Below are 12,655 nucleotides of genomic sequence, written 5' to 3' on the forward strand. Positions count from 1 at the left end.
TGACAGCCTGAGGGAATACACAAACACACACACACACACACACACTTCTAAAATGTTAAAGTAATAGCTGAAAAATTCAAATTCTGTCACCCTCATGTCATTCCAAACCCGTATTTGCTGTTATTTTTCAATGGACTAAATCACATTTTTTGAAGAATTGTGATGTAGCTCTTTTCTTATACGCTGACAGTTCATTGTGTGCATTTTTCTAAAGCATCGTTAGCTAATGATGGTCGCCAGTTCCATCGAATTAAATGAAAATGTGACCCTGGACTTCAAAACCAGTCATAAGGGCTAGGTTTTCATCTGAAAGTTGAATAAATAAGCTTGAACCCTGACGTGTGTTTGTTAGGAAAGGACAATATTTGACCAATTATACAACTATTTGAAAATCTGGAATATGAGGGAAAAATCTGAAACCTGAGAAAATCAGTTGTTCAAATTAAGTTCTTAGCAAAACATATTACTAATCAAATATTAAGTTGTAAGTTGTTACATTTGCAGTAGCAAAAAAAAATTATTTTTATAAAACATGATCTTTACTTAATATCCTAATAAAATATTAGAAAAATCTATAATCTACCTATGCCCTACTTAAGACGTTAATTTTTTTTTTTACATTATTGTTGAACGTTCTCTGAATGTTGAAAACATCCATTTAAAAAAAAAAAAATTTAAAAAAGAGAATTTTTGTTATGATAATGTGAATGTTAATGGAATATTCGATTTTCACAAACATTATTAGTGAATTAAGGCTAAATATACTACACAACTTCAAAAATCTGACCAGCTTTTAATATTCCGAGCATCATACATTCACTGTCTTTGTAATAGTCACAGAGGAAAACTGGGCCATCGTGCACTGAGCAACCGAAGATCTCATACAGTCATGCGATTAATCACGGTTAAAGGTTTTAATCGATATACAACCCTAAAATGGGTTAGATGAATGTTAGATAAATGTCTAACTAAAAAAATAATATAATTTTTAAGTCCAAAATGACTTGGCAAGAGAACAATAACTATTGTTTAAAACATTTTTAAATGTTGTCTAAGAGTCTAAGTTGCATGTAGTTGTTGCTAGGAAGAGACCCAATTATTTAGTAAAAATCTAAACTATCGAAACTATTACTTCAAATGATCCCTATTACCTAGAGACACGTAGCAGGACGCAGACGCCCAGTTCCTCTCAAATATGGAGTTTGCATGGTTCTTGTCAGAGTGTGTATATAATTGTGGTTATAAAGTGTGTGTGTGTGTGTTAAACATCTGTAAACAGATCTTCAGCGGTGGGTACACTTGGTTTTGTCACTGTGATCTCAAACAAGATGTGCAGACTGTTCTGCTCAGTTACATGTGGTTGTATAAACGGTGACGCTGTAACAGCTTTCGAGACGGTCCCGTTGAGGTCTTGGGAATTATGCATGTCATGGTCTGTGTTGGTGTGACAAGCATACAGACCCACGTTACTGCAGAAGAAATAACACCGGAGTCCTCGCCTGCCACCCCATGGCCAAACGATTGGCTGAAAAGCATGACATGTCAGAATTAGTACGTTTCACCAAGTTCTCGCTGCTTGATTAAATCCTCAATTAATTAGGCCACTCACCTTAATGTATTATTAACAAAGGTGCCGTTGAAGTATCGCAAAAGTGCATTTTGTTTAGTTTGTACGATGTCCTTCACATTCCAGAAATATTCATTATTCTCGGTCTTGAAGGTTCCCGTGGAGTTTTAGGCCCAGCGGTGCTCCTTATGGGGTCTCCTGCGCTGTCAAAGCAAAAGGGGCCCTTTTGATCAGAGCTCACGAAATGTCAGAGCACAGCCAGGCAGCGGTCACCCCGCCAGGATGAACTTTGAAGCTTAAGAATGTACGCCGTCGCTTTTCTGGACACTCGGTACATTTAGTTCTGAGGATGTTTTTCCTCTGAGAACCGTAAGCTCAAAGAACAGCAGCGTGACAGATCGGCTGGCTCAAGCCGAATCTGTTTAGCGAGAGGAAAGGGAAGGTGTTTGCTACAAAGCTGACAGGGATGGACATCAAACTCATTACTCCGCTCTGTGCCATTTGTGCCTGTGCTTTCGCGTTAGTCAAAAGGACGAAGAACGAGCGCACAGTGGCTGTTATTTGTGGCCTGCTTGACAAAATAAAATGGCTAGGACAAATCAAAATATCATAATGTAAAAATACGCAATACTGACAATGGTCAGAAGCGACAGCTGAACTGGAGTACCATTCAGTTACACAATCTGCATGCTAAAGAGTAATGCTCACTAGCATGCTTTACGATGTGCACTAATAAGACTGCATTATACGTAACAGTGCATATTGTACTGCCTGTCAGATCTGTTACTTGAATTAAAAAAAAGAAGCAAGTGCAAAGATAGCAACCATGCAACCTGAAAGTGTATGTGTGTGTGTGAGAGAGAGGGCATGTTGTCATGTTGCACGATTTTGCCATCTCGTGGACACGGACTAAAATACATTATTGTATTTTTTTTTTTTTTACTTAGTAAGGTTACGAAAGACTACATGAAATGCTAGTGAACTTCCACAATCTGTCCAAGTGCCAAAAGACCGTCTGAATATCACTGAAGATAAAACGACATCCAGTCTAACAAAACACACAAAACTGCAATTATCATCGAAATGATCGAGAACGAGGTTTGGTCCTCCGTTCTCCGTATGGGTGCTTGACATTGTCATTTTGGTAAACTAAAAGAAAGGCGTTTAAAATACTGGTTTTCCTGCTATGCTGTTAAAACAACATTTCTCAAAAGAGCTCACATAATATTATGGTGATGGATTTTAGGCCAATAAAAAACAAACCAATCCAAAAACAAAATGATTGTTGCATGTGTTCCAAAATTTCAATGTGCTTGTGTATCTTTATGATATTTTTACTCTTTAAATGCTAAAATGTACCTTGCTTGACACGGTAAGACACTGTTGATGACTTTTTATTACAGTTTTATAACCAGAGACAATGGCAGAAAACGAATCTGAATTAAATCTTTGGTAAACGTTACTTGCATTCATCTGCAATGCTTTGTTTAACCCCCCCCAAAAAAGCAACAATATGAACTTGATTGCTTCCGTGGTGTTCTTGTCACATGCCAGAAAAATGGCTCGAAACATTTGCATGGATGCATCTTTAAATATTCCAGCTTGATCGTAAAAATACATTTTAAAAGGCATTTTGTTTTTCACAAATTATTAACATTGACACATACATACAAGCACACAAAGACACGCCTCGCTGACAAATCTTGTGTCCAGTTTCATTCACATTTACCAAAGCGACGCGCGGGACCGACGCGCACTTAAACGCGCACAGCGGTGCAGGCTCCGGAGGAGCGCGCGCGCCCGTGCGCGTCACAGTTCCTGTCTCTTCTTCAGTATGATGTTCCTCACGAGCGCTGTGGCCTCCTTCCGGATGTCATCTACGGGCTCCTCCGGCTTCCAGAAGCGCACCACCTGGCCCTCCGGACTCACAAGAAACTTCCAGAAGTTCCATTTTGGGACTTTCTGTACCGAGTCTAGACATTAAACAAACAAAAACAATCATAAACACTCGCTGTTACTGGAGTAGCAACACGCGATGTCAAAATGGCGGCGACCGCGAGGGGTCGCCTTTCCCCCGATCTGAAGAATTTAACAACTTTATATCGAAAACATGCCTGGGGGTTTGATCTCGTGTGACTGTAAATCGCTCTGTTTTTTTAGGCGTTCGTTTTATTAGCAAGAAGTTCCCGAAAGACGGCCGCTCTCAGGTAAACCCACCCGTGATGAACCTGAAGGCGGGCTCCGCCTCGGAGCCCATTATTTTGATCTTGCCGAAGATGGGGAACGTCACGCCGTAGTTGGATTTGGCCAAAGCCTCTATTTCTCGGCTGGTGCCCGACTCCGTGTCGCCGTACTGCGAGCAGGGGAAGGCGAGCACGTTGAAATGAGACGTGCCGAGCTCCCGGTGGAGCTCCTGAAGAGCTCGGTAATTCTGCTCCGTTAACTCGCTCCCGCTCGCCACGTTTACAACCAGAGACGCCTATCATCAGAGACAGGGGTGAAAACACGGCCGCGCCGGGACACATCTGTACAATCACGCGCATCTAAAAGCCTCACTAACTGCGTTGAACCGTTACAAAAACGAAACTTTTGCGCGACTTACTTTCCCTCGGTATTTCTCCAGGGAGACGGTCCTGCCTCGCGCGTCCTTCACTTCATACGAGTAGAAATCTTTGGCTTTCCGCGACTTTGATATCTTACTCTGCAGTAGGTACAGCGAGCCCATGCACAGAGCCGCGCTCAACAACACCTTGATCAGGCCTGCTCTGGAAGCGGATGATTTGGTGGGGTATCCCCCCAGAGCCTCCATGGCGGAGGATGAATCTGTGGAGCAATCCGGGGGAAAAGCTCAGAAATGGGGCGTGTTAAAGTGCGGGGGCGTGCCTGAAGGCTAATCTGATTGGTTGAGAAGGCTGTCAGTTCGTACCCTTTAAATGTACTTTCATCCAGCGCTGCAAACTTAGTACTTTTTTTTTTTTGCTAAATTGAGCGACTTTTCACGCTACTCTACCATCTAGAAACAAATTTAGCTATTTTCGCAATTTATTTGGCAATTTTTTCCATCTAAATTACACAAAATGAGGAAAAGCGGTAACATATATATATATATATAATGCTTAGCGGTGTGGGGTTTGTTACATATCAAAACTTTGCCATTCGTAGACTAAAACATTTTATTGTGTTATTCTCAGTCTATCCGCAAACAACAAACTGAAAAGATGGATGTTTTAATGACAGACTAAATTGTGATATAAATGCAGTATTCTACACTATAATAGATGTATTTTGCTTAGTGGAAGCTTTAATGGCTATATCATCGATAATTTATGTTCATGCTTTAATTTAAAAAAAAAAATTAAAGCAAAGCTTGTTTCACAAATTATTCAGTGTACAATAACTTTACAAAAATACCACAGTAACTAGTGTTTTCACCAATAGTTGCAACAAATGCAAGCATAACATTAACAAAGTGCTATGGTATATTTGGTAATATTACTGTTATTAATGTGCCATGGAATTTATGTACTGTGGTATTTGGTATATGATACATGACCAAAACAAAAAAAACCGTGGTAGTACACAGTTCTTAGTGTTGGTATTGAGAGAGATCCCGTACTGAATATATTACTACTATTTTATAACTATATATTATAACTATTATTTTGGCTTTACATACCATACATTTTTGGATTAATAATTTAAAACCCCAAACTTTAAATGAGCATGAAACATAAAATGTAAATGTAATTTAAAATGTTTTTGTTGTTGTTGTTGTTGTTGATGATGCAAATGTGCTTCATCCCTGCCTGTATAATAAAATGCTCAGAAAATAGTTTATAAAAAACAAAATAACATTTATTTCCAGTATGCACATGGTACAGGAAACAGTGTTTGGTGCCTTTCATCAACACCAGCAGATGAGGTTCCCTAAAGACGATTGACCACGGTTATCCCAGAGGACGGCAGCTCCTGATCCAGCAGACGGAAGAGCATGGCGCATCTGTTTCGCTGAGACATGTTGCCGAGAGTGTGATGCAAGCGTGCCTGTAGGTAGTGTATGTCTCTCATACGCTCTTTACAGTCAAGCTGAGAGAAATACACAGCTGCCTCATCCAAAGTGCGCACGGCTAGTTCTACAGCTGCAGGAAAGAAAAAAAAAAAACATGACATAAACGTACGAATCGTGACATAGAGAGATGGGTGACGAACGTGACAGTACCGGTCAGTCTGTGTTCTTTTGCAGCAGCTCCTGCTAAAGCCACCTGACATCGAGCGGCCAGCAGCAGAGCTCTGCCCTTGTCTATCAGAGACCCGTGAGCCAAAACCGACTCCAGCACATCCTGCACCAGCCCAAGAGCCTGCTCGGGGATCCCCAACATCAGCTGTGAAGAGACATGATCGACCTCAGACACTCCTAGTGGACAATTACAGCATTTCTTCATCTTTTAGAAAGGACCTACACACAGGTGTAGTTAAAAACACTTCTCATTTCTACGAGTCTCTGCAGGAGGCGTACCTGTGTAAATGCCAGGTGTAACAGCGTCTCTGAGGTTAAGCTCTGCAGGTTGTGTTGACGTGAAAGAGCAAGGGCCTGTAAGAGCAACGGCAGAGCTGTCGCGAAACCAGACGAGTCCCAGTGAAGTTCTGCAGAGGCCAGCATCACCCTGCCAGACAAACACACCGAAGACTTACCAAAGGCTTTTTAATACAAGTCATGTCACTTGGCGGCCATCTTTGAAGCGTTGAAAAATTTTTTTTCCAACGTGTATGGAAATTCTCATGTAAATAAAAAAAGACTACTGAAAAATAGGTGTATCAGAACATAACACCGACTGTAACGTAACATTATGTGTGACTCTGCCCTCAACGCTTGCATGTTCTAGACCAGCCAGGCGGACCATCAGAAGTTCTGAAGAAACGAGAGAGGACAAACAAGGCAGATCATGGAAATAAACATCATGTTCCAGGCTGTGCAGGGACGGGTTGATGTCTGTATTCGAAAAGGCACAGAAAGAAAATAACCTGTTCTAATAAAATAATGGGAGCCACTAAAGGCGCGTGGTTAACTTTAGCAGTAGCCTGGTACATTACAGTACATAAGATTTAACATAAACAGAGTAAGGAGAGATGACTGAGGATGATTTACAGATGCTGAGCACCACTGACGAGTATCTGAACTTGTAAAATGTGTGGTAAGTACTGACGCTCCAGAGTTTGTGCGCTTGTGAATCTCGACAGTAAAAGTGCAAGTAAAATGCAATCATGCATTTAAAAGCGGTTTCAGTGCCCAGGATAATAATAACGGCTCCGATGCCATTTTATGTATAGCATAATTATGCAGCGATATAACTGCGAGAGAAAGTATTGAATTACACATATTCCACTCCCCGTGTTTCCTGTCTGAGATGCAATGTGAAACAGCCATCAGAGCTCAACATTCATGACCCTTCCAAATAAGTCAATAACAGACCATTTCTAGGGAGAAATCCTATGGTTGTAAATGCACATGTAAAATCGTTTCTAGGGAAACTTGATCTAAGCCACATACTTTTTATGTAGATATCAGAGAACAGTTTAAAATACTCTATCAATGCAATCTATGGAATGTTTAATGAAAAAAGCTAGTTTATACAGTTAAATTAAAAGTTTAGTATCAATAATTTTTATATTTTCTCAAAGATCAACAATTTCCTATAATCGTGGTTGCATGTTCTAAACTAGCCCAGGATGTACCCAGTATTTATACCCAAAGTTAACTGAACTAATCAAGCTCAAAATGGAACATTACATTTTTTTGAGATGACACATTTTAAATTTTTGTACGTAGACACATCTAATATAATCCCAGATATTTCATAAACACACACACACCTGATAATCATCTCTGTGTTCTTGCTCTTGTCACACTGCATCTGCAGCTGCTGGAGAATCTTAGAGGCTTCAGTCGTTTGATTCAGAGCTTTCAGCAACTGAGCTTTCCTGAACAGACAAGCACATTAGCACACTCTTGCGCAGGTTAATCTACTAAAAGAGTATAAATCTGCAGTTATCTACCTGTACAATCCCTCGGTGCTGTTTAAGGCAGAGATAGCTGTGACATGGGGTTCAGCCAAGTGGTATTTCCCATCATTCATTGCCTTCTCAAACTGAATCTTTAGCTCACACAGCATCCAGAGCTGTTAAAGAGAGACAGAATAAAAACGTACTTAATTGGAGCTGCTGCTGATCAGCTGCACTGATTTTGTCTTTGCACACTGGGTTTTGCACTCTACTCCCTTGCTGTTTGCACTAGTCTGCACGCTTTGCCTTTTATGTGGCTGAGACACTGTCTTAGCTCAGTATGTGAGTTTTTTTGTACTGTGTGTGACTTCATGTAGCACCAGGTCCTGGAGAAACGTTGTCTCATTTCACTATGTACTGCAGTTGTAGTTGTAGTTGAAATGACAATAAAAAGCCACTTGACTTGACTGTATTTTGTTCAAAAGGCTTACTTTGGCGTGTTGGGTATGAGGAGGAAACTGCTGCTTTAAGTGTTTCATGATGTCACCGACAACAGCATAAAGGCCCTGAAGAAAAAAAAAAAGGGAAAAACAAGGTAAAATGTAGCATTCAACTAATTTTGGCACACAATGCATGAAATCAAGTTATGCACCAAGAAGTGTTTTTGCGTCCATGCAGCCGTTTGGGAGTTTGGGTACCTGCTCAGCATGGAGTTCAGCCAGATGACAGAGAGCGACAGCAAAGGCCTCAGTGTTGTTCTGCTGCACGCTGAAGTTCACCGGCTCAAGGCTGTTCATGTTCAACAGGAGCTGGGCCTGCTGCCGTGCCATAGTGCTGCAGAAAACACAAATCAGTTCTGTTTAAATTACCTCAAACCTGAAAAGCTCCTAAAGTCTGTTTAAAGATCAAGAATCAGTTTTATCTGACCTTTTCCCGTACATCCTCCATATAGATGTGGTCTGTGCCAGACTGATTTCTATCAGCTCAGAGAGGCTCTGCTTCCAGTGCATGATGTCGGTTCCTCGCAGGGCGTCCAGAAGCTTGTTGGCCGGCATGCCCTGTTTAGCTCCCTGCTGGACCAGAGACTGAATGCCTAGAGATGCCAAGTACTGCAAAACAACAGGGAGTGTTAATTATTTACTTTATGGCTTAATGACCTTGCAAGAGATTAAAATTCACTGGATTATTGCGGTAGATACCATTTCTTATTGTCTACTGAAGGAAAGAAAACATGGCAAGTAGTTAAAAAAAAAAGAGTTTAAAATCCAACAAATGCGAGAGTTACTTACAGGGAGACAAAAGTGAGCTGCGATTTTTACAGAATCTTCAGTTAATACCACACTATCAGATCCTTTCATCTGTTCCAGTGTGTAGAGCCAACTCTAAAATTGAGACGAAAGAACATTAAATTAATATAATAATCAATATATATATATATATATATATATATAAAACAATGAAATGCTTTACGTATAACATACATATAATGCATCTATTAATCATGGGGATTGATTATTAAATCCCTTTTGACTATTTCAATGCAAAGTGGACTTATGCATAGTATGACATCAATTATTGGCTAATATTTTAAATCAGTTTTCAAGCTCATTTCACGTATTTACCAGTACTTTGATGTCATCTAAAGCTAAAGAATAATTTTATTAAATATTGCACCATTAAATGGTTAAAAGTACCATAACATTTAATAATAAAAATAATATTTAAATATAATTTTTTTATAATGCTGCAATTCATGCAGTTAAAACATCTGATTTTAGTATTTAGAGTTATTTGAAATTAATTTACACGCACAAAAAATAAAATGCTGACTATTTACTGATTACTGTGAATAATAATCAGCTTATTAGCCTCAGTTTTAATTGCATTGCAAACCTGTTAAATATATTAATAGTGAAAAAAAAAATCAAAGAAACTATTCCTACCAGACAGTGTTGAAGACACACGTGGTCATTTGCTTCCTGTGCAATGCGGATCGCTTCCTGCAGAGCCAAATCAGCCTGTTGACTGCACAAACACAAGCACAGAAAGACGTTCAGTTCAGGACCGAAAATTCTAGTCTCCTCTTTTCCCACCAAAAATAAAATGCTCCTAAGACAACACAGCGATATAAACATGATATGGACGACTAAAACGCACTAGTGTCCGAAGCGACAATGCAGGGTTGCCAGATTCAGGACGGCGTAGCGCAAACTCCGGCCATAGCCTTCATCTCCGTTGCTTTTTCCTTCTCCACCAGAAAGAATGAGGCGGTCAAAGTAGTGCAGGAGGCTGTGAGTGGAGATGTAGATATCCTGCACTCGCATGCTGTTCAGATAGCTGAGGTAATGCTGCGGAGAGACAGAGGGAGATACTTTAAAACAACATTAAATCACCTGTTTTGTGAAAGGAAGGATGGCATCTTACAGCTTCAGCAAAGTCAGGATTGAATTTGAGAATGCTGTTGAGCTCGTCCTGTAGTTTAGCTGGCGACATGGCCTTGTTTTCATCGTTCTTAAGGAGGTATGCCTGAGGGGGGAAAAAAAAGAGCGTAAAATGCGTTAATGAAAGTAAAGTCGCTTCTAGGATAAACATGAGTCAGGTTTGGGGCAAAAATGCTGACAAAATGAAGAACAATGGCCCCCAAATTCAAGATACTGAGGCAAGAACTGTATCTGCACAATAAAATGTGACAAAACGGTGATATTTAATAAGGTAATCTTGGAAATTGCCTTAAAAAACGTTGAAAAAACACACACAAATCAATCAAATTCAGGTTGCCAATATTGCCTGTAATGTAAAAATCAACCGCTCTGTAACAAACCTGTCGTGCAAGGAAGTATTCTGCTTGTTTCTGAGATAAAGGACCTCTGGTCTCGTCAGATCTGACGAAAACAGAAAATAAAAACCTTGTCATATTCGGTCCAATTGCATTAACACAACCCTGACTGAACGGATAACACAAGTCACACGTTATTCTCTCTGACCTCAGCTCGGACTGGTGTAGAGAAGCGGTGTCCAGCTCGTCTTTGTCTATGCGGTCGGCGCTGGGATCCTCGTTGCTCGTCAGCTCCATGTCTTCAGCGGGCAGAGCGGACAGTTCGGGCTGATTTCCACGACGGCAGTACTGCTGCAGGGACTTGTACAGCTTATACACCTGACTGAAGGACAGCTTGTTGTAGGCCAGCAGCATCTGACGCATGAACAGACCTAGAAACAGAGAGAGAACGTTATCAGTGGTTCACAGGGCAGATGCACAAAACCACTATTTTCACATTCTGACATTAATTGAAATTAAGGAAACTGTGTAATGTTGTTCTTAAAATTGTTCTTGTCTTTTAATCTCACACATTTTACATTTATGTACTTTTTTTGTATTTAAAAGTGGGTAATAAAAATGGGTAAACATATCTGTTATATTACACAAGTACGTAAACATTATTTTGTAAAAAAAAAAAAAAAAAAAAAAGAAATTGAAATTTTAAATTTAAATGGTCACAGAACTATTAAATTGGGAAACTGTAAATGTAATAGGAATGGTTATGGCCATGAAAAAAAAAAAAAAAAAAACAGATTTTCATACCAACAACACTAGTTTTGAATGCCTCCGAGTCACTGAAAGCATTGGGAAGGAGAGTAAAAAATTGCTCCATGTCTTGCAGTTCTCCATCAGCCATTAAAAACAACCTGAAATACGGAAGGCAATAGTTTAAGAAATATTCATAAAATAAAATCTGACCATAGCTGACCGGTTCTTTATTAATAGAGGACACATACCGGAGTTTAACAGCATTGACCATGCGAAGACAGCACTCCTCTACTATCTTCAGAAACTGCTCAAGAGTCAAATCTGGGCCCTGAGCATCACAAACACAAATCAAGAAAAACCTGTGTGAACGCTTGTGAAAAAACAAGTGCGCTTCATTGTACCGACTGTCCACTTCACGTGTAACTGTCGTGTGTAATTTATTCCCATTTAAATACTTTAACACTGTGCTCATAATTCATACTCGTAACAAATTTGCAATACTAACATATTTAAATACATGACACGAATTTCAGTAGAATATGTTTGCACACTTAAAAAATATTTTTAAGTCAAGAGAATTATAAAGATTAAATATTTATAGAAATATTGCATTTTATAATACATTTTATTTAATATAAATTTAAACGACATTACAAGTACACTGTGTACATTAAGATTAAAAATACATTTTATTTAAGGACGTGCCCGTATTTTAGAGTACATTTCTTTTTGGTAAGCATAAAGTTACAAGACAACATGACTCCTACCTGCTGTAAGGGTAAGATGAGTTTGTTCAGGCGTCTTCTATCTAGAAGCGCCATTGGTTTGATTGTGGACATCTCGTAGAGTAAAGCTAACACTGCAATCTTGTATGGAGTCACCCAATCCTTTATGCCGAAGATATTGGCGTGAACAACCCCATTTGTCATCATGGGGTTAAAATACAAACTTTCATGCACACTGGCCATGGCCTCTCTTGACTTATATCCCTCAAGGACCAGCAAAACGAGGTCTACTTGGTGCCGTAAATTCTACAGTTTATTAACGGCAGTAACGATGCCGTTTTGGGATGAGCTAAAATAACGTAGCCTACATTATATTGATAACATAGTAAAACATCAACGGCGTTTCAGATGCAATAATGGTGGTTTAAAACCTTTCTGGCGTCTGAAAATCTACAATAGTAACGACTACGTTAGTAATCATAGTGCACATATTCATAAGGATAGAGCGCTAACAACCTGACGGAGACATTTCTTCAAAATACCCTCCGGTTCCGTTTACGTTTCAGGGCGCGGTGTAGAACACAGACGAATCGATTGCGTTTGAGGGAGATTCATTTGTTCGAAGCAGTTCTTGTGAATAGTTCGATTCAAAGAGTCGCTGCGCTGTTATCGTTGCGATTTCGAGTCGGATATGTGCGGAAAAATAGGGTTCGCGGTTGAATGAAACTCGAGATCGATTTAGCTCCATGGGGACAATCGTTTAAAACAGTTATTTAAAATTTGTTCGATAGGATGCTCGAAAAATCCGACTCAAAAGAAAAAATCATTCACGAATCG

The 12,655-nt window shown here is 39.6% G+C and overlaps 2 protein-coding genes across 2 annotated transcripts; both read right to left on the minus strand.

Annotated features, from left to right (window-relative positions):
• Positions 1-2,945: 2,945 nt before the first annotated feature.
• gpx8 (glutathione peroxidase 8 (putative)) lies at positions 2,946-4,736 on the minus strand. Its single transcript, XM_043247666.1, has 3 exons — positions 4,170-4,736; positions 3,785-4,046; positions 2,946-3,540 (listed from the first exon to the last, which is right to left on the minus strand). The coding sequence occupies exons 1-3, from the start codon at positions 4,374-4,376 to the stop codon at positions 3,377-3,379; spliced, it is 633 nt and encodes a 210-aa protein (XP_043103601.1). The 5' UTR covers positions 4,377-4,736; the 3' UTR covers positions 2,946-3,376.
• A 661-nt stretch (positions 4,737-5,397) lies between these two features.
• On the minus strand, positions 5,398-12,384 carry anapc5 (anaphase promoting complex subunit 5). The gene is made up of 17 exons (XM_043247665.1): positions 11,861-12,384; positions 11,342-11,421; positions 11,148-11,251; positions 10,552-10,774; positions 10,389-10,449; positions 9,992-10,093; positions 9,725-9,915; positions 9,511-9,592; positions 8,857-8,949; positions 8,495-8,676; positions 8,266-8,401; positions 8,059-8,133; positions 7,622-7,743; positions 7,439-7,546; positions 6,084-6,231; positions 5,787-5,949; positions 5,398-5,706 (listed from the first exon to the last, which is right to left on the minus strand). Exons 1-17 carry the CDS (start codon positions 12,059-12,061, stop codon positions 5,495-5,497), a joined length of 2,283 nt encoding a protein of 760 aa, XP_043103600.1. The 5' UTR covers positions 12,062-12,384; the 3' UTR covers positions 5,398-5,494.
• Positions 12,385-12,655: the final 271 nt, after the last annotated feature.

Source organism: Puntigrus tetrazona, chromosome 8, assembly GCF_018831695.1.
Source record: "Puntigrus tetrazona isolate hp1 chromosome 8, ASM1883169v1, whole genome shotgun sequence".
In the NCBI taxonomy this organism is placed as follows: Eukaryota; Metazoa; Chordata; class Actinopteri; order Cypriniformes; family Cyprinidae; genus Puntigrus; species Puntigrus tetrazona.

Excerpts from the sequence above, each read along its gene's own strand:
- gpx8 (XM_043247666.1), bottom strand. The coding sequence starts at position 4,376 with ATGGAGGCTCTGGGGGGATACCCCACCAAATCATCCGCTTCCAGAGCA. Across the intron at positions 4,047-4,169 it reads TGGAGAAATACCGAGGGAAA|GCGTCTCTGGTTGTAAACGT; the intron begins GTAAGTCGCGCA and ends CTCTGATGATAG. Across the intron at positions 3,541-3,784 it reads CGCCTTCAGGTTCATCACGG|ACTCGGTACAGAAAGTCCCA; the intron begins GTGGGTTTACCT and ends TTTAATGTCTAG.
- anapc5 (XM_043247665.1), bottom strand. The coding sequence starts at position 12,061 with ATGGCCAGTGTGCATGAAAGTTTGTATTTTAACCCCATGATGACAAAT. Across the intron at positions 10,775-11,147 it reads ATTCAAAACTAGTGTTGTTG|GTCTGTTCATGCGTCAGATG; the intron begins GTATGAAAATCT and ends CTCTGTTTCTAG. Across the intron at positions 8,402-8,494 it reads TGGAGGATGTACGGGAAAAG|CACTATGGCACGGCAGCAGG; the intron begins GTCAGATAAAAC and ends TGTTTTCTGCAG.